Genomic DNA, 26,421 nt, shown 5'->3' with positions numbered 1-26,421 from the left:
TGACTTTTAGTTTTATTGATCTTTGCTATTGTTTTCTTCATTTCTTTCATTTATTTCTGCTCTGATCTTTATGATTTCTTTCCTTCTACTAATTTTGGGTTTTCTTTGTTCTTTTTCTAGTTGCTTTAGGTGTAAGGTTAGATTGTTTATTTGAGATTTTTCTTGTTTCTTGAGGTGAACTTGAATTGCTATAAACTTCCCTCTTAGAACTGATTTTGCTGCATCCCATAGACTTTGGATCATTGTGTTTTTGTTGTCATTTGTTTCTAGGTGTTTTTAAATTTCTTCTTTGATTTCTTCAGTGATCTCTAGGTTATTTAGCAGTGCACTGTTTAGCCTCCATGTATTTGTGTTTTTTACAGTTTTCTTCTTGTAATTGATTTCTAATCTCATAGCATTGTGGTTGGAAAAGATGTTTGATACGATTTCAGTTTTCTTAAATTTTCCAAGGCTTGATTTATGACCCAACATGAGATGTATTCTGAAGAACATTCCATGTGCACTTGAGAAGAAAGTGTATTCTTCCGCTTATGGGTGGAATGTCCTAAAAATATCAATTAAGTCTATCTGGTCTGTTGTGTCATTTAAAGCCTGTGTTTCCTTATTTATCTTCTGTCTGGATGATCTGTCTGTTGGTGTAAGTGGTGTGTTGAAGTCCCCCACTATTACTGTGTTACTGTCGATTTCCCCTTTTATGGCTGTTAGCATTTGCCTTATGTATTGAGGTGCTCCTATGTTGGGTGCATATATATTTATAATTGTTATGTTTTCTTCTTGGATTGATCCCTTGATCATTATGTAGTGTCCTCCTTATCTCTTGTAACAGTCTTTATTTTAAACTCTATTTTATCTGATATGAGTATTGCTACTCCAGCTTTCTTGTGATTTCCATTTGCATGGAATATGTTTTTCCATCCCCTCACTTTCGGTCTGTATGTGTCCCTAGGTATGAAGTGGATTTCTTGTAGACAGCATATATAAGGGTCTTATTTTCGTATCCATTCAGCCAGTCTGTGTCTTGGTTGGTGTGTTTAATCCATTTACATTCAAGGTGATTATCAATATGTATGTGCCTATTACCATTTTCTTAATTGATTTGGGTTTGTTTTTTTGGTCTTTTTCTTCTCTTGTGTTTCTCACTTAGAGAAGTTCCTTTAGCATTTGTTGTAAAGCTGGTTTGGTGGTGCTGAATTCTTGTAGCTTTTGCTTGTCTGTAAAGGTTTTGATTTCTCCATAGAATCTGAAAGAGATCCTTGCTGGGTAGAGTAATCTTGGTTGTAGGTTTTTCCTTTTCATCACTTTATGTATATCCTGCCCCTCCCTTCTGACCTGTTGAGTTTCTGCTGAGAAATCAGCTGTAACCTTATGGGGATTCCCTTGTATGTTATTTTTGCTTTTTCTTTGCTGTTTTTAATATTTTTTCTTTGAATTTAATTTTTGTTTGCATTTTGGTATTTTTTTAACCAGACTTGTATTTGGTACATTCTAATGTGTTTGCTTAGTTAATGACTCTACATGGTTTCATAACAATACATTTTCATTTTATCTGGTAGTCACACCATATCTAAATTTAAATTTCCCCAGTTGCCACCAAAACGTCCTTGAAATTTCAATTGGTTTGTTCAAGCTAGAGTCTAGTACAGGACTACAAATTGCACCTGGTCTCTTTTAATCTAGGTCCTACTTCCCCACATGACACTGACTTGCTGAAGAGATGGTAGCATTTGTTTTGCAGAATGTCACATCTTTTAGACTTGTTGCTTCTTCATGGTGGTATTTGACTTGTTCCTCTCTTCTTTATATTTCCTGTAAACTAGAAGTAAGTTTTAAAGGCTAGGTTGCAGTTAAATATTTTGGCTAGAATCTACATCATGGAAATATTATGTACTTCATATTTCTCCGTATCAGGACACAAATAACGTCTGGATGACCTGGTGTAATAATGCTAAGTTTAAACATGGAACCATAACCATACCCTTGCCATAACCATACCACAATTATTTTAGTGGTTGTAGAATGATGATTTTTGGATTCCTTTAACATTATTAGGTGGCATTATTCTGTAAAGTGGAGCTATCCCTTCCTTCATCAATTGGGGCTATTTGTTACTATGAAATACAGTTCCTACTGGAAAGACATTCCAGTCTTTCTTTACCAATTATTAAAATAAGGAGTTACTTTAATAGGCTCTTCAAATGGTGATATTAATTTTTCCAACATTCTCTTTGTTTATATTTCATTTGACCTGATGTTTTTATTATAATTCTTTTTAATGCTCAAATCATTAATAGTGGTGACCATTTCAAGGTGGCTTCTGTGTGTTCTTTTAACATGACACTGTTACTTTTCAAAACCTTCCTTGCTTTTGGCACAAGGAGATGATCTGGGACTCACCTTATATTGATACTTTTCCTACCCCAGACCTGGAATTATCCATTCCTTGAGGGCCTCTTTTTCCTTTTAATGTGGAATAAATAAGAGACCATAATCTGGGTACTAGGGGTGCTATTATCTTGACTCCAAATTTCTATTGAAAGGCATGATTTAGGAATATTAAAAACAAAAAAGAATTTACCTTTAAAAATTACCTGAAATAAACACAGAATTATTTTGATGGATCAACAAGATAATAGGTATAGATTTTTCTTTCATTCAGTTAAGACCTAGAAAGGAAAGAATTATACTCTTGGCATAAACTGAGACAACCAAAGATGCTGAACATTATTGTGGATGTTAGTAAATTAGAATACCCAGTCAAGTGCTGTAGACCAGCTTAGATACCTATCTAGGCTGTCCACAAAAGCAAATTATAGTCATCCTGTGGTATTTGCAAAGGATTGGTTCTGAGACACACACACACACACACACACACACACAGAGAGAGAGAGAGAGAGGGACACCAAAATCTGCGGATGCTCAAGTCCTTTGTATAAAATGGTGTAGTGGGCTTCCCTGGTGGTGCAGTGGTTGAGAGTCTGCCTGCCGATGCAAGGGACACGGGTTCATGCCCCAGTCCAGGAGGATCCCACGTGCTGCGGAGCGGCTGGGCCCGTGAGCCATGGCTGCTGAGCCTGCACGTCTGGAGCCTGTGCTCAGTAACGGAAGAGTCCACAGCAGTGAGAGGCCTGTGTACCACAAAAAAAAAAAAAAATGGTGTAGTATTTGCATATAACCTACATACATTTTTTTTCTGTGTATCTTCGATCAGCAGTTGGTTGAATCCATGAATACAGAACCTGTGGATTCCCAGGGCTGACTGTATATGAACAAGTGAACAGTTGGGATTTGTGGGGGGTTTTATTGTTTCCTTTTCTTTCTTAGAGTTTTATTTTTTAGAGTTTCTTTTGGTATCTCCAATGAAATCCAACTTAATAAGTCTTGATATAGCAAATTATAAAATCATAGAACTTTTTCAGGAGGGGCTATATTTTTTCTAGATAATTTTTTACAAAAATTAATTTCCTGTATGACATGGATGAATCTTGAAAAATTATGCTGAGTCAGAGAAGCCAGACATAAAAGAGAACATGCTGTATGATTCTATGTATATAAAGTTTTAGAAATGCAAACTAATATATTTTGACAATAAACCCATTAGTGGTTGCCTGCTGATAGGGTAGGAAGGAGGCAGAAGGTTAGGAGGGAGGAATTACCAAGGAGTATAAGGAAACTTTGGGGGGTGATATGTCCATTATCTTGATTTTGGTGATAGTTATGGGTATATATATATTTCAAGACTTATGAAATTTTATATTTTATGTACGTGCAGTTTATTATATGTCTGTAAAAACTTAATGGGATTGGATAGGTTATGTTCAGAGTAAAAATTATCTGATAATTTTCCTCATAGAGAACTGATCATTGTTAGCTCTTCTATTTCATTTGCAATTCAAAGTGTATTCTGAATAATTGCCTTGCATGCTAATTTTATTTTGTGTGTGTACCTTTTTGCTTTTATATTTATGTTTTCTTGTAATTTTTATTGTTTTTTACTGTAAGAATGACTATGAAGAATAAAATAAATAAGCAAGCCTATAGAATAGTAGGTTCAACTTACTAAGAAATTTATGTGTGCCTCTTTTTAAATTCTGGAAACAGGAAAAGTTTCTAAATATTTTGTGTACCTGTCTTAAACAAGAATTTGTAGTAATACTGAATTTGTCTATACTGTTCCTCGTTTTAGTGCCAAGAAAACCAATTATACTATAAATAGAAAATTACCTAAAAAAGTCTTTTAGAAGTATAAGACACATGATGTCCATTTTACAGGTGGGAAATAATTGTAGCATAGAACCATCAAGAGTGTAAGGGATCAAGAGTAGACGTCTTAATAGCAGTAACAGAAATTAAATCCTGTCTTTTAATGCTTGTTTAAATAACATTCTATGGTACTCTTTTTGTAACATGGTGTTGCAGCCTGCTTTTCAAGACTGGAGTGTCATGATAATTCTGATGAGGGAAAAAGTATTTGTGACCTCCAACTCCTATCCCTGAGTGCTCTGACTGTAGGTAGACTCTACTTGAAAAGAGCTTACTAGACTCATTTATGCTGTTTTAAAAAAAAATTACAAATTGAAATTTAGTTAATTAATATTATCAAGATTATGTCAAAGCTGATCCACGTCTCAGTATGTTGTCTGCTGTGAACTCAGTTTTAAGAATATTGCCATGAGTTCTCTTTACAGCTAACCTGGCTTTCTCTAACCTCTATTTTAAAAAGTAGGATGACTCCTCACTTTTCTAAACAAGTAAAGCTTTTTGAACCCAAACTTTTCTAAGCCATTTATTTAATGGGAATCAGTAGTTTTATTTATTTTTTAAACCTACATATTTTATGCCTTCTTAAAGGGAGGATATTGGGTATAACCTAAAATCTTTTTTCATTTTTCTGGGAAAAACACAATTCTGCCTCTGATTTTTGTTTTTTCAGCCTACCCCTTAGCCTTGTCATTGTGCCAGGCCATCACTCTCCTTCCTAACTTTCTGGCAATACAGATAACCAAGTTGTTAAGAAATATGTGCTAAGAAGAGAAAATAGGTTGTGATTGAGAGTCTAAATGACTTTTCTCTGGAGCAAGTGTATGGTTTTAATACTGAGGCTGCGTGGCACGGTTTTAGGTGTTCTGCACCTACAGCTGTGTACAACATTAAGTTGCCAGAATGCTTGACCACCAGACAAGTGGAGAGTTACTATACCTAATTAGCTCTAATTGAGGAGTCTTGCCACCATGGGGAAGTATTAAGGGAAGAGAGGAAGGGACATAAGATGTAGCAGAATACTTTATAGCAGAAGGGACATAAGATGTAGCAGAATACTTTTATATTATTCTGCTGTTATATTGCATTTACCCTTTAACATGAACACCTATCATCGTAACTAAAACCTTATTTTGTATAGCTAATTGTAGACTGAATTGATTGAATTAGCTGTTTCAGTAATTTGAAGTGAGAAAGAAAATGCTATGCAATCTCATTGGTTTAGACATCATTAATTCTCAATTTATGATGATTTGAGCAGAAACTAAACTAAGGTTTAGATTTGTGCTATGAAGAAAGGTCTTCCTAAGAAGTTTTGCAGGGAGGAAAAGTTTAAAGCTTCTTACAAAAACAACTCTTTCAAAAACCTTTGAGTGCTTTGGTATTTCGAAAGTATTTCCCATTGCAATCACACAGTTTTAATATTTTTACTAATTCAAATTACTCTTTTATTTAATATGAAATAATATCATTTTATTATAATTTTCTTCACATGATGAATTCCAGCAACACTAAATTGACAGTCTTCATGATAAAAACTTATTTACCAGAGTCCTTTTGTTCTTTCTTAAAATTTAATTAAGGTTTTAAAAACTGTATCTAAATCTACTACTGAAGGAATAAAATCCCACATATTAGAGTATAGTGCAAGAACAGTGCAAATCACATCAGCTGGGGAGAGTCATGAAATTTTAGCTTAGTCTTAACTCCATCCCCCTTAGAGTCTGTTTCTACTTTGGTAAAATCAAGAATGTGCCCTGCATTCTTGTAGCATTATTGTGAACATCAAAGGAGAAAATAAGTATATAAAGTATACTTTGTATAAGTATAATCATATAAAAAAAACTTAGAAAATTGCTTCAAGTGCTATTTAACAAGGTAGTATTTTATTTTTATTTATTTATGTTTTAAACAAGTTTCAAAAGATTTTTTAAGGCAACTCCATACCTGGAATACAAAACTAAGTTGAAAATTACTAAGACTTCATTTTTGCATAAAAGAAAAATTGCCTTTATCACACTGGAATTCTTAATTTTCTCAGAATCAAAATTAGTTATTTTAAAAGGCAAGGAATAGAGTACATTGAATGAATGGAATTATAACCAAAGCCAATATGATCAAGATCATTTTCCCCGAAGCCTCATTTGAAAAGAATTTGACATTTTAATGTGAAAAGTCACAGAAGTCCTTTACGTTTAACTAAGCTCCTCAAAATACTTAACATTTATATTAAAACACTTTAAGTTGTATTTTTACCATACACATGTCCAAAAACAATCCTGAAAAGAATATTTTTTCTAACTTACAATAAAAAACTTCCTGCTTTTCAAAGTCTGATCGGTTGCAATCATAAAAATACTAGGTTCCTGTTTATAAGCTCATGATATGAAAACAATTATGTCCAATAGCTTCAGGGGAAAGTACAAACTAGAATTTACTATTAATAATTTCTTCATCATCTTAGTCATCTATGTGAAGTACAATAGGAAGGAGTCAAATGTTAGGACTTACTCTTCAAAAAGTTGAAAAACGACAGGAGTTACTGCCAGGTCCCACTCTGTTACACAAACTCTGGTTTTACATCAAGATCACCATGGTTTTATTTTAGTCATCCTCTGATTTACTGTCCACACTTTCTTCTTATTGCATAGAACAATCATATGTTTAATTAAATCTGGAAAAAGTAATAAGCATTCCACATTTGGGGGGTAGCAATATGGGCCTCCCCCTGTGTTAAACATGTCGCAGTTTATAGCTAAGCTGACAGTTCAAAGGCTGAACCAGAATAACCAGGACAGCTTGACTTTGCTGGTTTCCCAGTTGTATAGCTTGCAATCTCTATTTCATTGAGGTAATAGGGCACGGTAACAGAAACAGATTGTTGCATCAGCAAAACTGAACCAGCAGCAACTTTCTCCAAAACTGTAACTTTTTCTAATGTGCAATCTCTATCAGGGCTAAGGTTATTGAATCAAATGCTAATAGAAGTTATTGTGGCCGCTAGCTCTCTAAGTTGAATTTAGAAACCGTTCTTTTCTCTCCTGCCTGAAAGATCTGGTCATCTTCCTAGATCTTCTTCCTAGTTGTTAGGTTCTGAACCAAATATCCTTTTGTATCTGTGCGAAATTGTGATTTGATGTTGATCACTCCGTTTATCTTGGCATCATGCCACAAACACTCATCCATTTAGAAAATGACATTCCCTCCATTCCTTATGATTTACTTCTTCTCTACTGGATCACTTTTAAGATAAGTTCTATGATCAAGGTAACAAAAAGACTGGAAACCCTTGGATCATGGAAATGGCTTTCTGGTAGATATTCTCTGTTAAATCTCTGTTAAATCATCCCTGGCTTTCCAATGTCCTTAGCAAGGTAGTATTTTAGTATTAAGAGAACTTTCTGCCCACAACTACATGACAACTACAACTCATATATAATATGAGTGACTTCTTGCAAATCTTTGTTTTATTACTTAATACTTACACCGAAGTTATTCCAAAAGGCAGTACTACTTGGTGATATATAGACTGTTTTCCAGAAAGGTGAGTAGCAATAAATAACATGATATTTTGGAACTGTTATATAATAACTTGTATATGATATGTCTGGGCATTTATGCATTTCTCAAACTGTAGCAAATATGCATTATTCAAGTTAGTATTTGGGATTCCTACAGCTGAACCCCCTTGATTTTTCTTTGGATCTTAGTTCCTAATGCTAATCTTTCTTGCTAGTTTCTCCAGTAACTTCAACAGATGAAGCCCAGGGCTTCTCAAAATGCAATAAAATTATGGGCTTCTCAAAATGCAATAAAATTATGCAATTATGCATAAATTATGCAATCATGCATAAATTATGCAATTATGCGATTTTATGCAATAAAATTATGCCTGGAGCTGTAGAAGTTATATTCCAGCTTATTTGACCAGAAAGAAAATCTACTAGGGCCAGCCATAAACTAAAGGAAACAGCACAAACTGAGTCAGCCCTAGGATTGAATCCCAGCTCTTCACAGTTTATTAGGTGTGTGACCATGGGCCAGTCTCTTCATCTCAAGTCTCATTTTTTTTAATCTGTAAAAGGGGGATAATAACACCTATCTTACACACTGGAGTGAAGATTAAGCTATTACATATGTAGTGCAGTATACGATATATACTAGGTGATTGTGGGAAGGAAGAATAATTTTCCCTGTACCTTCTGAGTTCTTAGCTGAGACCCCTGTAATAAAAGACAGATGAACAAGAGAAAAACAAATTTATTAACACGTAGACGTCATGTATACCTGGGAGATACCCAGGAAAAATGAATAACTCAGAGAGGTGGCTTTAAGATTCAGGTTTAAATACCTTCTTAATAGGGAAAGGGGAGGAGGGATGTAGGCCTCTTAGGGAAGAGTAAGTGATTTTTAGGAAGGATGAATTGGCTCTTAGAAGAATATATGGGAGGTATGATAGTTTGTGACAAAAGTTTATATGGATGTGTTGCTGATTTCTAGTCTCTTCTCCTGTGATGAGTCAATCTTCCGTGGTTGGATGAAACTCCTAGGGAGGGAGTTTCTGACAGTTGAGTTCCTTTTGGATGTCTTTAGGTACATGAAGAGAGTTCAGAGTAAGCCTCTCCCTGCATTTGTTGTTTTTCAAGTGCGTACAGCTCTTGAAAATAATCAGTACACCAAAGTGGCATATGTTGGGGTGGTATGTTCTGAACTCCTACAATCACATTTTGGAGTGGAATATTCTACTACTCTTCATGTTCAATACAAAGTGTTTGTTTTTTCTCTTCCTTAACCGTAGGGGAACTTTGAGAGCTCCACCAGACCAATTCATAGACTAGTGAGGAGGAATGAATGAATAGAATGTCTTTCCATAGTTTTCTAGCAGTGGAAAATTTTTATTTGCTTAGAATAGAATGTCAAAGCTAACTCAGTTTTCTGCTGATTTTCAGAGGTTGGCTCTAGTTTACTTATTCCCACAGAGATTCTGCTGTACTATAGCACTGATTTCCTAACATCCAACTTTGACAATTAAATGCTCTTAAAACCTTTTTCTTTTTGGTTGCAAAAATACATGCTAATAGCCCAAGATAGTTTTTCTTATATCACTACTCTACAGTTAGAGAATAAAACAACCAAATTAGTATTAGCCATGAAAATAAAACCTTCCACAGCATTCCTTAAGCCATATTCAAAGCAAAGAAAAAATTTAAATGCTACATTATCTTAGGAAAGCATTTAAGATTGTCGCAGATTTTACATGATTCATGTAATTTACCTCACATTTGATTCTCGTTTCATATGTATATGAGAAATTTATTAGGAAAATGTTTACAATACAATGTGTTTTAAAATTTATGAAAGAAACTTGCATTTTTTAACTTGTAGCTGCTACATAATTTTAACAGAAATGAAGTAAACAGCAGGCAATAATAATCATTAAACAGTACCTGGTACCCGTACACCCCTCTCACTCACTCTAGTACCCTTGTATGTTTTTCCATTTTACAGTTGTGTTTTCCCATTCTGAAGTAGCTCATCTATTATGCTTTTTGACTGTATACTTTAATTTGAATTTATTTATATAAGACACTAAGCTTGTTGTTTCAATATTTTCTACTAAAGAGTAAAATTTTACCTTGTTACCAGATTCAGAAGAAGATGTTGTTGAAACTCCTGCTGTGTCCCATGATGAACACACACACCAAGAGATAAAGGGCCAAAAAACACTGGCAACTCCTGCAGTTCGTCGCCTTGCAATGGAAAACAATGTAAGTTTTCTTAATATTTAAGTGTGAGATCACACAGATGGTATACATGTGTATCTATGAAGAATTACCCAGCTATCCCATGATGAGATGGCTCAAGTTGGGATTAAAGGAAACATGAAAATGTCTGTTACTAAAAAGTGATAGTTGCATAAAAGTCCTCACGAGCAATGAAAAGAAAATTGTGAACTTATTATTCATGTTAATTGAGAAATGTGGATTTATTATTCTTCCTGAGATCCTAATAACAGTCAGGGCTACCATTTATTGAGAACTTGTAAATACTAGTGTCTTAGATCAGGTACCCTACAAGCATAGCTTGAGACAAGGGTTTGGGAACACATGGTTGATTGATTGAGACAGTGATCATCTTTACTAGGAATGAAGGAAGGCATACAGGGAAGGGATGGGAAATGGGCCAGGCAAGGATGTAGTCCCAAGGATCTGCCTGATCCCAGGGAGGTAGGGAAAACCATAGAGCTATACTGACTTGAGTCAAGGAGCCTGGCCTTCTGTTTTCCCTCTTACCTGACAGTCATTGCTGCTTTACCTCCAAAGTGAGATGGCTCCTAGGCATTGTGCTAATTATTTACATGTTATCTCATTTAATCTTCACAACTCTGAGACAAAGGGCCCTTCTAAGACTTAGAGAGGTCAAATAACTGGTCCAAGGTCACACAGCTAACCCAGTGGTGGAACCAGGATTCTGTGAGAGTCTCTGTGACTCTAAAACCAGTGCTCTTAATCATTAATAGTGTCTCAACAATTGATGCCTCCATTATTTGAGCACTTCTGAGCCAGACACTATACATACATTATCGCTAATCCTCACAGTAACCTTGCAGACTGGTTTGGGTTATCCCCTTTTTGCAGATGAGAAAAGGTAGAGGAGTTGATTAAGTTGCCTAAAATCAAGTAAGTAGCTGAACTGGGGATTTGAGCACAAATCTGTGTGGTTCCAAAGCCTGAGTTCTTTCCACTATGCCTCACAATGCAGGCTTTTGTTTGTCTGTCTGTTTTTGAGAGAAGTAGTTAAATTACAGTTGGGGGGAAAGAAGTTTACATTTTGGGAATAGGTAATAAGAGTCATTAAAATGTTCATTCTCCTTCAGCTAGTTATCCTACCATTGGGGAACTATCCCAAGGAGATAATCTAGGATATATTAAAGTGTTTTATATAACCAAAAATTAGAAGGCACACATGTGTTCAAAATCAGGGAAATGCTTAGGAAAATTATGTTATAAACCCTTAATGAAAATTTATTAGCCATTGAATGTGTTCAAACATGAAGACGATTTAGCTTAACAGAAAAATAGAAATAGTAATATGGAACACTACACTGTTAAGGGCAGCAGATGAAATAACGCTCTTATATATTGCTTTGAAAGCTATAAACATTTTACCATTTTTTTAAAAATTATATAAAAGGACTACCTGTAGAAATATATGATGTGACTTTCCTTTTCCTAAAGATGTGTATAATTAGAGCATTTGTATAATTACTAGATATTAAATAACAGATTTATTATAAAATCACCTTTTTCCCCCTTTTTTTTGTAGTTTGTATATTAATTATTGAGTTTGTCTAAAATTAAAAACCAATGGCACTTACAGTTGTTTGTAATTACCTAAAAATTATGTTTAAATTCTTAGAGTTCATTTGTTATAAAATAAATGTTTGATGTGATAAAGCCCTTGACTATTTTGTGGTCATTCTTAGAGAAGCATTAATACAAATGAAATAGGACTTAACCTTGAGAGTTTAACTAATGTACACTATGCGTGAGGATATCATCCAAGCTAATGTGTCTTTTTATTTAAATACAATTCAATTTAGTGAAATATTTTATCTCTATTACCAAACATAGGAAGTGATTAAATAAAGCCAGATCACAAATGTTTCCCAAAAGTATCATGAGTGCCCAGTAGAAAGTGGAATTATATCACCTGTTGTTTGTTCTGTGGAAAGCAATAATAAAACTTAACTATTTGACCCTTAACTTGGACCAAGGAACTCACATTCCAAGTATGCCTCAGTAAAGTTAATTTCAGTGTTTTGTACTGATCTTTCTAAAACAGCCATCAGAAAAAAAACCAATTCAAGAGAGCTTTTATAGGATGATTACTTTAACCATTACATGTTTACTGGTAGCCAAGGTCAGAAACAGGGGTCTACATTTGTTACAGTGTTTAACTCTTGTTTAAACTTTCAGTTCTTCTTATGTAGTCTCCAAGAATAGAAAAAAATCAAATAAGAATTATGCAAGAAATTTAGAAATAGTTGACTGTTTAAAAATGTGTTTTCATAAATAGCTATATACAATGTAGATATTACATTGTTACCACATGGGCAAATGAACAGTAAGTACAAAAGTAACAAATGATCACTTATGAAGAGTAGCTATAGTTTATAGCATTCTATTGAGAAGATGAAAATGTTATTTATAGTTTGCAGTGTTCTATTAAGATAATTAAAATGTTATTTCCTTATACTAATTTATTGGGCAGAGATACTTTTTTTACCTTCAGTTCATTTAATTTCACTTAGAGACCTCAGTGATGGGTTTATTTATTTTTAGGTAGTTTTATTTTTAGCATTAAAATGTGTCATTTTTTAGATTAAGCTGAGTGAAGTTGTTGGCTCTGGAAAAGATGGCAGAATACTTAAAGAAGATATTCTCAGCTATCTGGAAAAGCAAACAGGAGCTATACTACCTCCTTCACCAAAAGCTGAAATTATGCCACCTCCACCAAAACCAAAAGAGAGAATTATTCCTATACCAATATCAAAACCTCCAGTATTCACAGGCAAAGACAGAACAGAACCCATAAAAGGTAATAATAATAGTAATGTAAGGTAATAGAGTAATTATTTGAGGGGAAGCTACTTCAACATGATGAAATTACAGTTTTTCTAGGAAAAGCTTTAATATGTACTGATAATTTTTGAAGAGTAACATGTTAGCAGGTTTCTTAGAGTATAAATTTGCGTACAGATATTTTTTCTGTTTGAAGACTTGCTTGGTATATTTTAAATATTATTTTTTGTTAGCTTTCAAAACAACTACTTCTGATTTGTTATTTACAAACTCTTAGGATAATTAACTTCCAGAAGAGTGGCTTTGCAAGAAGTCATTGTGTAAATACATGGCTTTTGAATTTATTATTATTATTATTATTTTGGCATTGTTATTATTTTTTTTGTTTGGCTGCATTGGGTGTTCATTGCTGTGCTCGGGCTTTCTCTAGTTGCGGCGAGCAGGGGCTATTCTTCGTTGCGGTGCAAGGGCTTTTCATTGCAGTGGCTTCTCTTGTTGTGGAGCACAGGCTCTAGGTGCACAGGCTTCAGTAGCTGTGGCACGCGGGCTCAGTAGTTGTGGCTCACAGGCTCCAGAGCACAGGCTCAGTAGTTGTGGCGCACGGGCTTAGTTGCTCCGCGGCATGTGGGATCTTCCCAGACCAGAGCTCAAACCCGTGTCCCCTGCATTGGCAGGCGGATTCTTAACCACTGTGCCACCAGAGAAGCCACCTTTTGAATTTTTTATATACCACAGTGTTGAAAGCAGTTACCTGTTACATTATTACAGTTGACACTGGGTGTTGTGCTATAGTCAATTCTTCAGCATTGAAATTATTGGCTTTCAAGTTATGTAATGAAGATGGTAGCTCCAAGAGGAAGAGTTTAATTAAGAGTAAGTAACATTAGAAAACCTTCTATTTTAGTTTTTAAAGGGATTAAAGGATTTAAGAATTTTTATAAAGTACATATATATATGCATATATGTATATATACGTATATATATATGTATATTTAATGTTTTCCAGGCTTTCACAAAGCAATGGTCAAGACCATGTCTGCAGCCCTGAAGATACCTCATTTTGGATATTGTGATGATGTTGACCTTACTGAACTGGTTAAGCTACGAGAAGAATTAAAACCCATTGCTTTTGCTCGTGGAATTAAACTCTCCTTCATGCCCTTCTTCTTAAAGGTAAGATTTTAGTCATTTCAAACAAGGCTCGAGTAAGACGGTTAAATTTTGTTTTGCAAATATGCAATGTGTTAACTATGGGTTTGAATAAAAATATATTTCTCACAACATCACATAGTTAGAAAAATGTACAAGTACACTCTCTTTGTTTCATGGAAGTTTATAAAATTGAAATTTCTGTGTCAGATTTTTATCGACTTATCTCTTTGAGCTAGGTGAGGATTGTCCTGCCATGTAGGTAAAGCCTTTAATTCTGAAAGGATCACTCCAGCAAAGTCCTGATTTGAAGAAAAGTGAGACTTGGTGTTGATCTTCCACTGTTCAACAAACTTATATTGAGGCCTCTGGGAATCATTTCTAGTACTGGGCCTTGGTGCCAGTATCAAAAGCATACGGCCGTCAGCTGACCCTGAGCAGCCCGCTAAGCACCATTTAGAAAGCAGCGGCCATACGCCTGACCCCGTACCAAGCGCGCTGTATACAGTCTCTCTTTTAATGATCAGAATAATGCTAACGTGTAAATACTGCTATCCCCATTTTCCATTTAAGGAAATTGGCACTCAGAGAAGTTGAGAAACTTGTCAAGAATTTACATCTAACAAGTGGAGAAGCTAAGTTTTCGGTTCTGGTCCATTTTTCTCAAAAAATGCATACTGTTGTCTCTAAATCCAGCGTGGCTTCCTACCAGCCCTTTCCATGGTTCTTTTCAATGGTTCCCCTTCAGGATTGCCTTCAGGACGGTTTCTCAATGCGTTAACGTGGCATAAAAAAAGTATTTCTATGCGTCTCTGCCACCCACCTCTCCAGTCTTCTCTGTCACAGTCACTCTCTCCGCTATAGTCAGATTAAGCTACACATAGTTGCTGGAATACACAACTTGACCTGAAATGCCGCCTCCTCCCTTGATCAAATACATGTGCATCCTAAACACCAAATTTTGCTCCAGTGTAGAACAGAGTACAGAAGCCGGTTCCTCCTACAGAAGCCAGTGGCTGTCACAGTTTGAGTTAAATGGCCTTTTGTTTCTCATTGCAGTTTGTCTCAATGTTTTGAAAGTGTTTATACTCAGTTGTCTCTTCACTGATGCTGAGTCTTGTAAGGCAGAAGCTGTTCTCCTATATGTCCATCTTTTTAACAACTACCCTCACAGGGAAAGAGATGGTCTATAAACATGAGATGTAGTAGGTGCCAGTAAATGAGAGATCTGGACTATATTACAGCTATAGAGGGTCATCTGTAGAGACACAGCAATTGAAACAGGTGGATGAGATCACCCAAATTATGTGTGAAGGAGAAGAAAAGAAGGCTAAGGGTTTTACATCAGTGTTTAAGGGGTAGGTAGAAACTGAGTTGGCAAAGGCAATGGAAGAGGCTGAGTGGGGTCAGTGGTTTGACAATAGGAGAACCAGAAAAGAGTCACTTAATAGCCAAGTGTATCTATTGCTGTATAACAAACCACCCCCAGATTTCATGGTTTGAAACAATTACTGTTTATTATTTCTCATGAATCTACAGGTGAGCAGGACCTGTCTGCTGATCTTAGCAGAGCTCACTTACATGTCTATAGACAGGTACTAGATTGGCTAGGGGCCAGCTGGTGTAGGGTGGCCTCAGTGAGGATGACTCATTTCTCTTCTGGATGTCTCTCCTATCTGCCCAGTATGCTAGCCTGCACATGGTCTCAGTCCTGCCGGGGATGAAGAGAGGGAGCAGAATGTTAGCACTTTCCCCAAGCTGTGCTGCATTGAGTTTGTTTTTAACTCATTGACCAAGGCAAGTCACATGACTAAGCTCAGAATCAGCTTGCAAGAGCACTACCAAGGGACTTGGATAAGGAGGCTCCTTACAGATTGGGGCCTTTGATTCAGCCTCTCACACCCAGAGACAAGGAAAAAGTTTTAAGAGGAAAGTAGATAATGGTTATATGCATTACAGAGGTCAAATAGGATAAGGGATGGGAACAGGCTATTGGATTGGTAATGAAGAGGTCATGTGTGGCCTCAGCCAGAACTTACTGAATAAAGTATTGTTGAGGTAGAAGCTTGGTTGCAGTTAGTTGGGGAATGAAAGAAATTGAGGAAGAGGAGAAACCTGAAAAAATATGCAGAAAGGCAGACAGGGCATAGGTGCAGGTGACAGTTACGGTGGTTGGAGTAGATTGAATAAAGATTCCATCTGCTCCCTCCCCTCCTGCACACCCTCAAGGAAAAATTGAGCAGGTCTGTAGGCTGAGGGAAAGAGCTGGAAAATGGAAAGTTAAAAATGTGTGAATGCGGGGCTTCCCTGGTGGCGCAGTTGTTGAGAGTCCGCCTGCCGATGCAGGGGACTCGGGTTCGTGCCCTGGTCCGGGAAGATCCCACATGCCGTGGAGCGGCTGGGCCCGTGAGCCATGGCCACTGGGCCTGCACGTCCGGAGCCTGTGCTCCACAACGGGAGAGGCCACAACAGGGAGAGGCCCGCGTACTGGAAAAAAAAAAAAAAAAAAAATGTGTGAATGGGAAGCACTGATAGAACAATGCCTGAGCATGAGGGCAGAATGAGTTGAAGACCCCGGTGGAGAAGTTCACGGGGAGGAGAAGAGAGTGCCACCTTCTTGTTTCAGACTGGGCTCCTCTTACTGCTTCCTGTGACAAGTCTGTTTTGCAACAAGGACAGTCCAGCTTTTTAATATGTTAAATTTATTTCATGATTGTTTTTCTTTATTGTTCCATTCTGAATGAAATATCTGATTTTTATTTTGAAAATAAAAGTTAATATGCTTTGTTTTTAAATAACATTTTTTTCCAGTCTATATAATTTTAGAACATTTGGAAAATACTACAAAATATTGTACAGGGGGAGAAAATGACCTCTTATCTGTGGACACACACCTTGTTTTTCCTTTTACAAAATTTGGATTATACTCAAAATACTGTTTTTAATGTATAATACTTTAACCTTAGTTATGGGTTTTTATATAAAGAAGATTAAAGTTATAGTTATCAAATCAAATGCTTAATAAAACTTTCCTTAACTGTCTAGTTCAAGGATATGATTTCTTTTTTTCTGTCAAGACCACTGACCCACAGACAAAAATAACACTTAACACAATGCACATAAAGAACTCTTAATTGGACAAGATGAAGGCAGTAGGAGAGGGAATTCTTTTTAGGGACAATTTAAAGCATTTTTATTTTCCTTTTTTTTGTGGGGGCTGTGCCACTTGGCACTGCTTACAGGATCTTAGTTCCCCAGCCAGGAGGGATTGACCCAGGTCCACAGCAGTGAAAGCGTGGAGTCCTAACCACTGGACTGCCAGGGAATTCCCTATTTTCCTATTTTTTTAAACTGACTATAAGGCATGACAACCAAATGCAGTGTGTGAACTTTGATTAGATCCTGGATGGGCAGAGAAACAGCTATAAAGAATATTTTGGAGGCAGGTAAATCTGAACATGGACAGAAGAGAAATGGTAGTAAGAGAAAAAAGGAAAAAGGAAAGGGAGAGATTAAGGCAGGAGAAGGCACAAATGCCATCAATTCTGGGAAACAGGCTCTAAAGTAAATGTTTGCACCAGCTCTGCCCTTCGCTTGGCCAAGGACACCAGGTGGAACACTGGCCTCTCAAATCCTTATCACTTGTTCTTTCTACACTGGAAAATAGCTTACTACTTTTTTGTTTTTGTTTTTGTTTTGCGGTATGCGGGCCTCTCACTGCTGTGGCATCTTCCGTTGCGGACCACAGGCTGCGGACCCGCAAGCTCAGCGGCCATGGCTCACGAGCCCCGCCGCTCGGTGACATGTGGGATCTTCCCGGACTGGGGCACGAACCCATGTTCCCTGCATCGGCAGGCGGACTCTCAACCACTGCACCACCAGGGAAGCCTTGCCTTTTTGTGTTTTAATTCAAAGTGTTTCTTTGAACTACAGGTTTGCTTCTCATGGAAACCCTAAGACTCTACATGTAAGTGAGGAAAACGTAGAATTTAGACCTTTTTTTGGTACTTTGGTCAGTCTGCATAGTTACTTTGAAAATCTCCTTGATGTTTACAAGCTCCCTGATTACTTTATCTTTTATTCTTAAATGATAAGGGTAACCTAGTTCCACATTGCTGGGAGGTAACATAGGGAGTAATATGCCTGGTACATGTAGACTTGCAATTAAACTCAGCTTAAATAAGAGTTCTTTCCTTCCATTCTTTCCATCTTATTGCTTCAAATCCCCTATCCTTTCCAAGTTAAAAGTGCTAACATTGTATTTCTCTCTCTAAACAGGCTGCTTCCTTGGGATTACTACAGTTTCCTATCCTTAATGCTTCTGTGGATGAAAACTGCCAGAACATAACATATAAGGTTGGCTATGTGCTGTGATAAATAAAAGTGCAAATGTGCTTGTAGGTTAAAGAAGCTTCTATTATACCTCAAGTGGTGATCTTCTTCAAACTGGAAATTAAAGTGTGGGGTAAAACATTAAACTGAAGATAAATCTGTTGCTATTGATGTTGGTTTTACTGGTTAATAATACTATTCAGATATGCAGATTGCCATTTTTAATGCCTTTTGGTTTTCTGGTTAAAATAATGGAAATATACAGCTGTGAGACAATGGTTTACATTTCCCATCGTACATATCCTCTCTGCCAACAGAAGAGCTCTCTCAAAATGGAATTCCTGCAGTTTTTAAAACAAGAATAATTTAGGGACTTCCCTGGTGGTCCAGTGGTTAAGACTTCGCGCTCCCAATGCAGGGGTCCCGGGTTCGATTCCTGGTCGGGGAACTAGATCCCGCATACCGCAAGAAGATCCCGCACGCCGCAAGAAGATCCCGCACACAGCAACGAAGATCCTACGTGCCGCAACTAAGACCCGGCACAGCCAAATAAATATTTTTTTTTTTTAAAAATTGAATAAAATCACATGCTTGTGTATTGATACCCATTTAAAAAAATAAACAAAGGGACTTCCCTTGTGGTCCAGTGGTTAAGAATCCGCCTTCCAATGCAGGGGATGCGGGTTCGATCCCTGGTCGGGGAACTAAGATCCCACGTGGCACAGGACAACTAAGCCCCAAGCGCTGTGGAGCCCGTGTGCCACAATTAGAGGCCTGGTGCAGCCAAAAATAAGTAAATATTTTTTAAAATTTTAAAAATAAAATAAAACAAGAATCATTTAAATGAGCAAAGTACTGAAAGTTTGAATTCGTTGAGTGAACTCTTCTGTTTGGAGTGAAAGTTCATTAAGGCTGAGAACTCTTTTGAGGATGCGGCCCTTACTTATATTTCTTATTAGAAATATATAACCAGAAAGTGAGCTTTACATTCTGGGGCGGTTGGATCTAAAATCTTTCCATGTTATTAATACAACTTCCTCATTAAGTATATACTTGTTGCAAACAATTCAGACAAGAAAATAGTGATACTTACCTTCAGTCCCATAATCCTAAGATAACTCACTTTATGCTGAGATGTACATCTCTCTAGGATTTTATTTTTACACAGTTAAAAAATATGGGGCTTCCCTGGTGGCGCAGTGGTTGAGAGTCTGCCTGCCGATGCAGGGGACACGGGTTCGTGCCCCAATCCGGGAAGATCCCACATGCCGCGGAGCAGCTGGGCCCGTGAGCCATGGCCGCTGGGCCTGCGCGTCCGGAGCCTGTGCTCCGCAACGGGAGAGGCCGCAACAGTGAGAGGCCCGCATACCGCAAAGAAAAAAAAAATGGAATTATATATATATTATATATATATATATAATATCATATATCTTTTTAAATTTAAAACGTTTTTCTTTTAACTATTTTCTATTTAATATGTTTTAGACATCATTACATGTCAATAAATATAGCTTTGTTATCATTTGTTTAGCCAGTGACTTATTGATAAGCATTTTGATCATCTGCACTTTTTCAGTCTTATAAACAATCTGACTCAGCATCTCTGTTCATCTCTACATACTTTTGCATTTACCTCCTTAGCACACGTTTTTGTAAATGTTGGTATGTACTGTTAAATGTTCTCCAGAAAGTATATACCAGCTTACACTTCCACTAACAATGGATGGAAATAATCTATTGCCCTATGTTCTTACCAAAAAAAATTTATCTTTTTCAAAAAAATCTTTTAAAATTATTTCTTTTAAATCATCACCAATATGGTGAAAATAGTTTTCTATAGTTGTGTTCATAAGGCAGTAAAAGTTGAGACTTTCTTTTCTGCTAGCTTATGAAAAGGCTGCTGTATAATTGTTTGTTTATTTTTAGGCTTCTCATAACATTGGGATAGCAATGGATACAGAGCAGGGCTTGATTGTACCTAATGTGAAAAATATTCAGGTCCGCTCCATATTTGAGATCGCCACTGAATTGAACCGCCTCCAGAAATTGGGCTCTGCAGGTCAGCTCAGCACCACTGACCTTACAGGAGGAACATTTACTCTTTCCAACATTGGATCAGTGAGTAATAGTAATATTCAAGTTCATAAACCATAACTTAAGATTTGTGACCATATGCTCAGTTAAAAATATAAACTTTAATTTGCCATTTGTTCCTCAGAAGCTTAATTTTTCTACTCTATTTTGTTTGTTTTTTAGATTGGTGGTACCTACGCCAGACCAGTGATATTGCCACCCGAAGTGGCAATTGGGGCCCTGGGGAAAATTAAGGTATGTTTGTTACATAGTTGAAAAAAGAGTTTAAGCAAATTGGGATAGGAAAAACAAAGAAGAGTAACCGTTTCTGAGGTTTTTCCCCTCACTTCGTAGGTTTGAGTATGGTATTGGGTTTAGTAAGCCAATTATTTCTTCCTAAGAACTAGGTCTGTAACTCCGGTGGCTGCCTCTCTGTAGAGTAAATGCTTGTGATCTGGGTTGTTTCCGAATGGATCAACCATTGTGGATGATGTCAGGCACAGGTGTGAGCCTTTCTGAATAATCACAAATGTAGCCAATCTGAGTCTATCAAAATATCTTTATTTCAGAATACCAAAGAATAATAGTAAGCCAATCCAAATTATTATTTATAATGGTAAAACACCATTGAGAGCGTTTTTCTTAAACGTTGCTCTGTTCAAGAATCATTGGGAGTGCAGTTAAAAATGCAGATTTCTTGGCCTTGGGGACAGAACCTCCAAAATTTACATATTAAACAACAACCCATGTGGCCATGTTATAGGAGACTGACTTAGAATAAGGGTTGCAGTGATTCTTAACCCTGGCTACACATTAGAATCATCTGGAGAGTGTGAAAAAAGTGCCCAAGCTCACCCCATACCAACTGCACCAGAATTTGGGGTGGGGTGGGGCTGGGGCTTGGGCATCCCTATTAACTCAGGGTTGAGAACCACCCAAGTTAAAGAAATAAGCTCATAGATACCATTTCAATACCACCATTATTAAATGTCATTGTCACTACATTAACCTTGATTTTGATCTTCACGTTTTCAGAAGAATCTTTCTTCTTCTCTGTATTTATAATGCTTCCACATGGAACATCTCTGGGACTTACTTTTCATGAGTTTATTACTTTCATGTTGGCATCCAAAATCTTCACAGATACTTTCATTCAGCCTTTGATTTGCTTTCTAGCAGCTGGTACTTTGGCTGCTAAGTTACTCCCTCTTCTAGCTCTACTTTCCCTTCTGGCCCACGGAAGAGACAGGGAAGAAAAATAAGAACACATAGCATGACACTGTTCTGTCCAAATCGGAAGTTTCTCTAAGGGATTAACTTCTCTATCACTCGTCCGCCCCCAACAAGCATTCAGCATTTGATTCTCACAGAATTCTGACTTCTTGCAGCTTACAAACAAACCATCATACCTATTTAACAAAGTTTTGTTTTCTCTTTTCCTGAAAGCAGTTTGTTTTCTTCCGAATTGTACATATAGGTATATAATTGTGGTGAACTATACACGACAAAGTTTACCATTTTAATCACAGTGTATGGTTCAGCAGCAGTAGGTACAGTCACACTGTTTGCAACAATCACCACCGTCCATCTCCAGAACTTTTTTATCATCCCAAACTGAGACTCTGTGTGTACAATATATACCACATTTTGTTAATCTATTCATCTCTAATGAGTATTTGGATTGTTTCCATTTTTTGGCTATTGTGAATAATGCTGTGAACATTGGTGTACAATTATCTGTGTGAGATGCATTTTTTCAGAATCATCTCACTCATGGTTTTTTCAGGTTATGAAGCATAGTTCTTAAAGTATAAATCTGCATAGTGACTTAATGTAGTTAATCCTTGTTGGGTAGAGACAGTATTTCATTCCTTTCTCCCTTTGGGTCGTCTCTCCTTTGCTATCTTTTGTTTTCACTGTAAATTTTACACTGTCACTAAATAGTCTTAAGTCACTAAAACCTCCACATTCCTCCATTCTCAGTCCTTATCTTTCTTGACCTATTAGCTGCGCTTGAGTTGATCAATACTGCCTCTTTGGAAAACCTTCTTCACTGCGACTTGCAGAAAACCTCGCTAGTCTGCTTCCCCCCTACCTAGTGCCTGTTCCCTCTGAGTCTCCTTTGCCTGTACCTCCTCATCTCCCCATCTCTAAACATTGGAGGACCCCAGGGCTCAGTTCTGCCCTTTTCTTTATCTGATCCAGTCTCATGGCTTTAAATACCATTTATATGCTGATGGCTCCCAAGTTTATATCTCCAGACCAGACTAGACCTCTCCTTTGAACTCCAAACTCTTATTTCCTACTCAGAAGTCTAACTAGGCATCTCCAATTTCCTGCCCCTTCCCTCACCACCACACCCTCTCACCTGAAGTCTTCTCCTTTCAGTGACTGACCATTCTGTTCAGAAACCTCCAATAGCTTCTCACCTCACTCCAAATCAAAGGCAAACTAGCTGCAGCGGCCTACCATGGCTCTACACTGGTGCCACTCAGTGCGACTGGGACCCGCATCAGGCTGTGACTGCTGTATCCGGGCTCTGAGGGGAGAACTACAGAAGGGGAGAGTAGGGCTCAGAAACCTTCGTTGCCCTTTGACAGAGTGATTTTATGTCTACTGAACCTAACGATAAGAGGTGGAGCTTGCATTTTGTATATCTTTTTATATCATTATAAATAGATAATATATTTTTGATATATATTCACTTTTGATATATTTAAAAAAAAAAACTAACCTGCAATGAATTCGCTTTTTCTTAAATCTGTTTTTGGAAAAGTCAGAGGCAGACTGGGAAGCATAACTGTTGTCTTAGCAACATGCCCCCCTTCAGCCTGCTCCTTCTGTGTCATCTCCCACCTCTCACCCCGGCCCCTCCAATGCAGCCTCCCTGCCAACTTTGCTGGTCCTCCAACACTCCAGCCATGCTTCCCCCCATCTTTCTCCAGGTGTCCATATGGCTTGCTTCCTCACTGCCTTCAGTGAGGACACCTTCTTGGTGAGGCTTTCCCTGCCCACCTGTTAAAAAAGAAAATGCAACCTCTCCCCTATTTCCACCTCCTGCGTATAATCTCTATCTCCATTCCAAAGTGCTTTATTTTTTCATTTGCACTTTTCACTATCTAACACACTTATATATATTTTACTTATTTATCTTAATCGTCTGTCTCTCCCCATTAAAATGTTAGCTCCAAGAGGGCAAGGATTGTTATTTGTTTTGTTCATTGCTTTATCCCCAGAGTCTAACAGAGTACCTGGTACATGGTAGATGCTCAATAAATAGCTGTTAAATAATTGAAATCTGAAACGAAGTTTACTGTACATACGGAAATTATACAGACGACAGGAAATACTTTGGAGAAACTCTGAAAGCTTGAAGCACACACTCACAAAGATGGGAAGAGTAGTAGTTAGCATTATCAAAAGTCATTTGGGATGCCCATTTCGTCTCTATTATAGGGAGGGAGATTTGCCTAATCTTTCACCATTGTTTTTACGAGAGCTTGCTTTGAGCAAGTGAAGGCTGACTCTGTCCTTTTCCTTATTTGTAGGCCCTTCCCCGATTTAACGAGAAAGGGGAAGTATATAAGGCCCAGATAATGAATGTGAGCTGGTCAGCTGATCACAGAATTATTGATGGTGCTACAATGTCACACTTCTCCAATTTGTGGAAATCCTACTTAGAAAACCCAGCTTTTATGCTACTAGATCTGAAATGAAGATTGATAAGACATCCTTGAACTTTCTGAACTTCAAAAGAAAATGCAGAGCCCAGCTGTGCAGCACACGTTCCTCATTGCAGTTTGTATTGTAAATGATTTGTAATGTATGATTACAGTCTGAGGCACAATATGTATCACTATTCTGTTAGAGATTTTACTGGAAAGGAATAATGGTATAATAGTTCTCCTGGGCTGTCACATTTTATAGGTCATAGTACGCCTTCTTAATATAGTGCTGAGGTCTTTGTGTCAATGGATTGAAACTGGCAGGAACAACAAAATGAATATTACTGAAAGACAGACCGCCATATACAGTATTTGCCCTATTTTTTTCTTTCTTTTTTTATTTTAAACTAACTTTTTTTAAATAAACTTTTAAAATTTTATTTTATTTATTACTTTTGGCTGCATCGGGTCTTAGTTGCGGCATGTGGGATACTCGTTGAGGCATGCGGGATCTTTTGTTGCGGCACGGGATCTTCATTGTGGCATGCGGGCTTCTCTCTAGTTGTGGCGTGTGGGTTTTCTCTCTCTAGTTGTGGCGTGCGGGCCCCAGGGCATGCGGGCTCTGTAGTTTGCGGCGCACGGGCTCTAGCTGAGGTACGTGAGCTCAGTAGTTGTGGCTCACAGGCTTAGTTGCCCTGGGCATGTGGAATCTTAGTTCCCTGACCAGGGATTGAACTCACATCCCCTGCATTGTAAAGCAGATTCTTTGCCACTGGACCATCAGTGAAGTCTCTAAACTAATTCTTAATGAAACTTTTCAATTATACTTAGTTGGGAAAAGGAATTTATATGCAGAAGTATTTTCTATTTCCCCACAAGAATGCAAATTATTGTATAAAATAAGTGCAATTGTATTTACCTTTTAAGATATCCTGGAGTGTGTTGCTCTGTAGAGATTATCATCTGTAAATATCTTATTTGTATAAATTAATATCTTTTAAAAGGGAAAATTATAAGCTAATCTTAAAAATGCCCAATTATAGTTTTATAGCCAGTAAGGCCACTAAAAGTATTTGTTTAAAGTGGATATACTTTTAGAATTTGGTAATGGTTTAGTGTTTTATTGAGAAAAACTTCACCTTTACAACATTGCTTCAATGTAAGGAAGGTACTTTAAATGTAGCAACCACTGACATTGTGTTACATTCAGAAGTCCATTGCCTTTTAACTTTTTTTTTTTACTTTCTTGGTCTTCAGCTAAAAAAATAGGATAGATTAATAAGTTAGGGTCTATTCTATTCTTCACATCCTGAGAAGGAATATGAATAAGGGGAGAGAGAAGACTAATGGGTAATTATGGACATTAAAATAAAATAATAAATTTTGCACAGAAATAAAGGTCATGATCATTTTGTTAGAGGCCCACTTGAATCAGAAATTCATGTTGTTTCTAATATTGTCTAATTGAATACTGTATGTTCAAGTGAAGTTTTGTGACAGAAAAAGTTGTTTTAATGTCTACTTGATTTTTTTCAAAATGGAAATGATGTATAATTCAGAATATAATGGATCTACTGAATGTTATTTTTTAAATTCAGATAATATGAAGAGTTGCAAAGAAAATAAAATCAACCATAATCCTACCACTATTAACATTTTGATCAAGGTATCTGTATACATAGCTATTCTTTTTATGAAAATAAGGTTGTGCTGTATCTACTATTTTATAGTTTGATTTTTTAAATTTAACATTATGAGTCAATAAACAGTTCCACATTATGATACTTTTAAATGGCTGCATAATATTCTATTGTTTGCATTTATTAAATGCAAACATCTACTGTATACTAAGTGTGGTGCTAAGCAGTGGGTACACAATGCCCATCCTCATGGTTCCTGCCTTCATTGGGCTTACAGTCTAGGGAGCGAGACAGATATTTAAAAATCATAAAAATAAGAATATAATTAACTTCTAAGTAGGAGAAAACAGGGTGCTATAAGAGCATCTAATAGAAGTTACTGATCCTGTCTGGGAAGATGAGGAGAGGATGTACCATAATTTAACCAATTCCCTGTTGATGGCATTTACAGAATTTTAAGTGAAGAATGACATGATCAGTAAAAATGTCCCCTTCACTTAAGAAATGTGAGGGCTTCCCTGGTGGCGTAGTGGTTGAGAGTCCGCCTGCCAATGCAGGGGACGCGGGTTCGTGCCCCCGTCCGGGAAGATCCCACATGCCACGGAGCGGCTGGGCCCGTGAGCCATGGCCACTGAGCCTGCACGACCGGAGCCTGTGCTCCACAACGGGAGAGGCCACAACAGTGAGAGGCCCGTGTACCACAAAAAAAAAAAGAAAAAA

The 26,421-nt window shown here is 37.1% G+C and overlaps 1 protein-coding gene across 2 annotated transcripts in view; it reads left to right on the top strand.

Annotated features, from left to right (window-relative positions):
- The window catches only part of DBT (dihydrolipoamide branched chain transacylase E2), a 43,798-nt gene extending 17,958 nt beyond the window's left edge, over window positions 1-25,840 (top strand). The window contains exons 5-11 of one of the 2 annotated variants that reach the window (XM_060026281.1): window positions 9,904-10,025; window positions 12,642-12,858; window positions 13,849-14,015; window positions 18,270-18,347; window positions 20,322-20,441; window positions 20,580-20,651; window positions 23,945-25,840. In XM_060026281.1, coding sequence (XP_059882264.1) covers window positions 9,904-10,025; window positions 12,642-12,858; window positions 13,849-14,015; window positions 18,270-18,347; window positions 20,322-20,441; window positions 20,580-20,651; window positions 23,945-24,112 — 944 coding nt within the window. In that variant the 3' untranslated portion in view covers window positions 24,113-25,840. Of the gene's footprint in view, window positions 1-9,903; window positions 10,026-12,641; window positions 12,859-13,848; window positions 14,016-18,269; window positions 18,348-20,249; window positions 20,442-20,579; window positions 20,652-23,944 lie in introns of both variants that reach the window. The other variant, XM_060026271.1, reaches the window with a different exon arrangement.
- Window positions 25,841-26,421: the final 581 nt, after the last annotated feature.

The sequence above is a fragment of the Delphinus delphis genome, chromosome 1, assembly GCF_949987515.2.
Source record: "Delphinus delphis chromosome 1, mDelDel1.2, whole genome shotgun sequence".
Classification (NCBI taxonomy): Eukaryota; Metazoa; Chordata; class Mammalia; order Artiodactyla; family Delphinidae; genus Delphinus; species Delphinus delphis.
The sequence above is the reverse complement of the archived record's forward strand: the minus strand, read 5'-3'. Positions and strand labels throughout refer to the sequence as shown.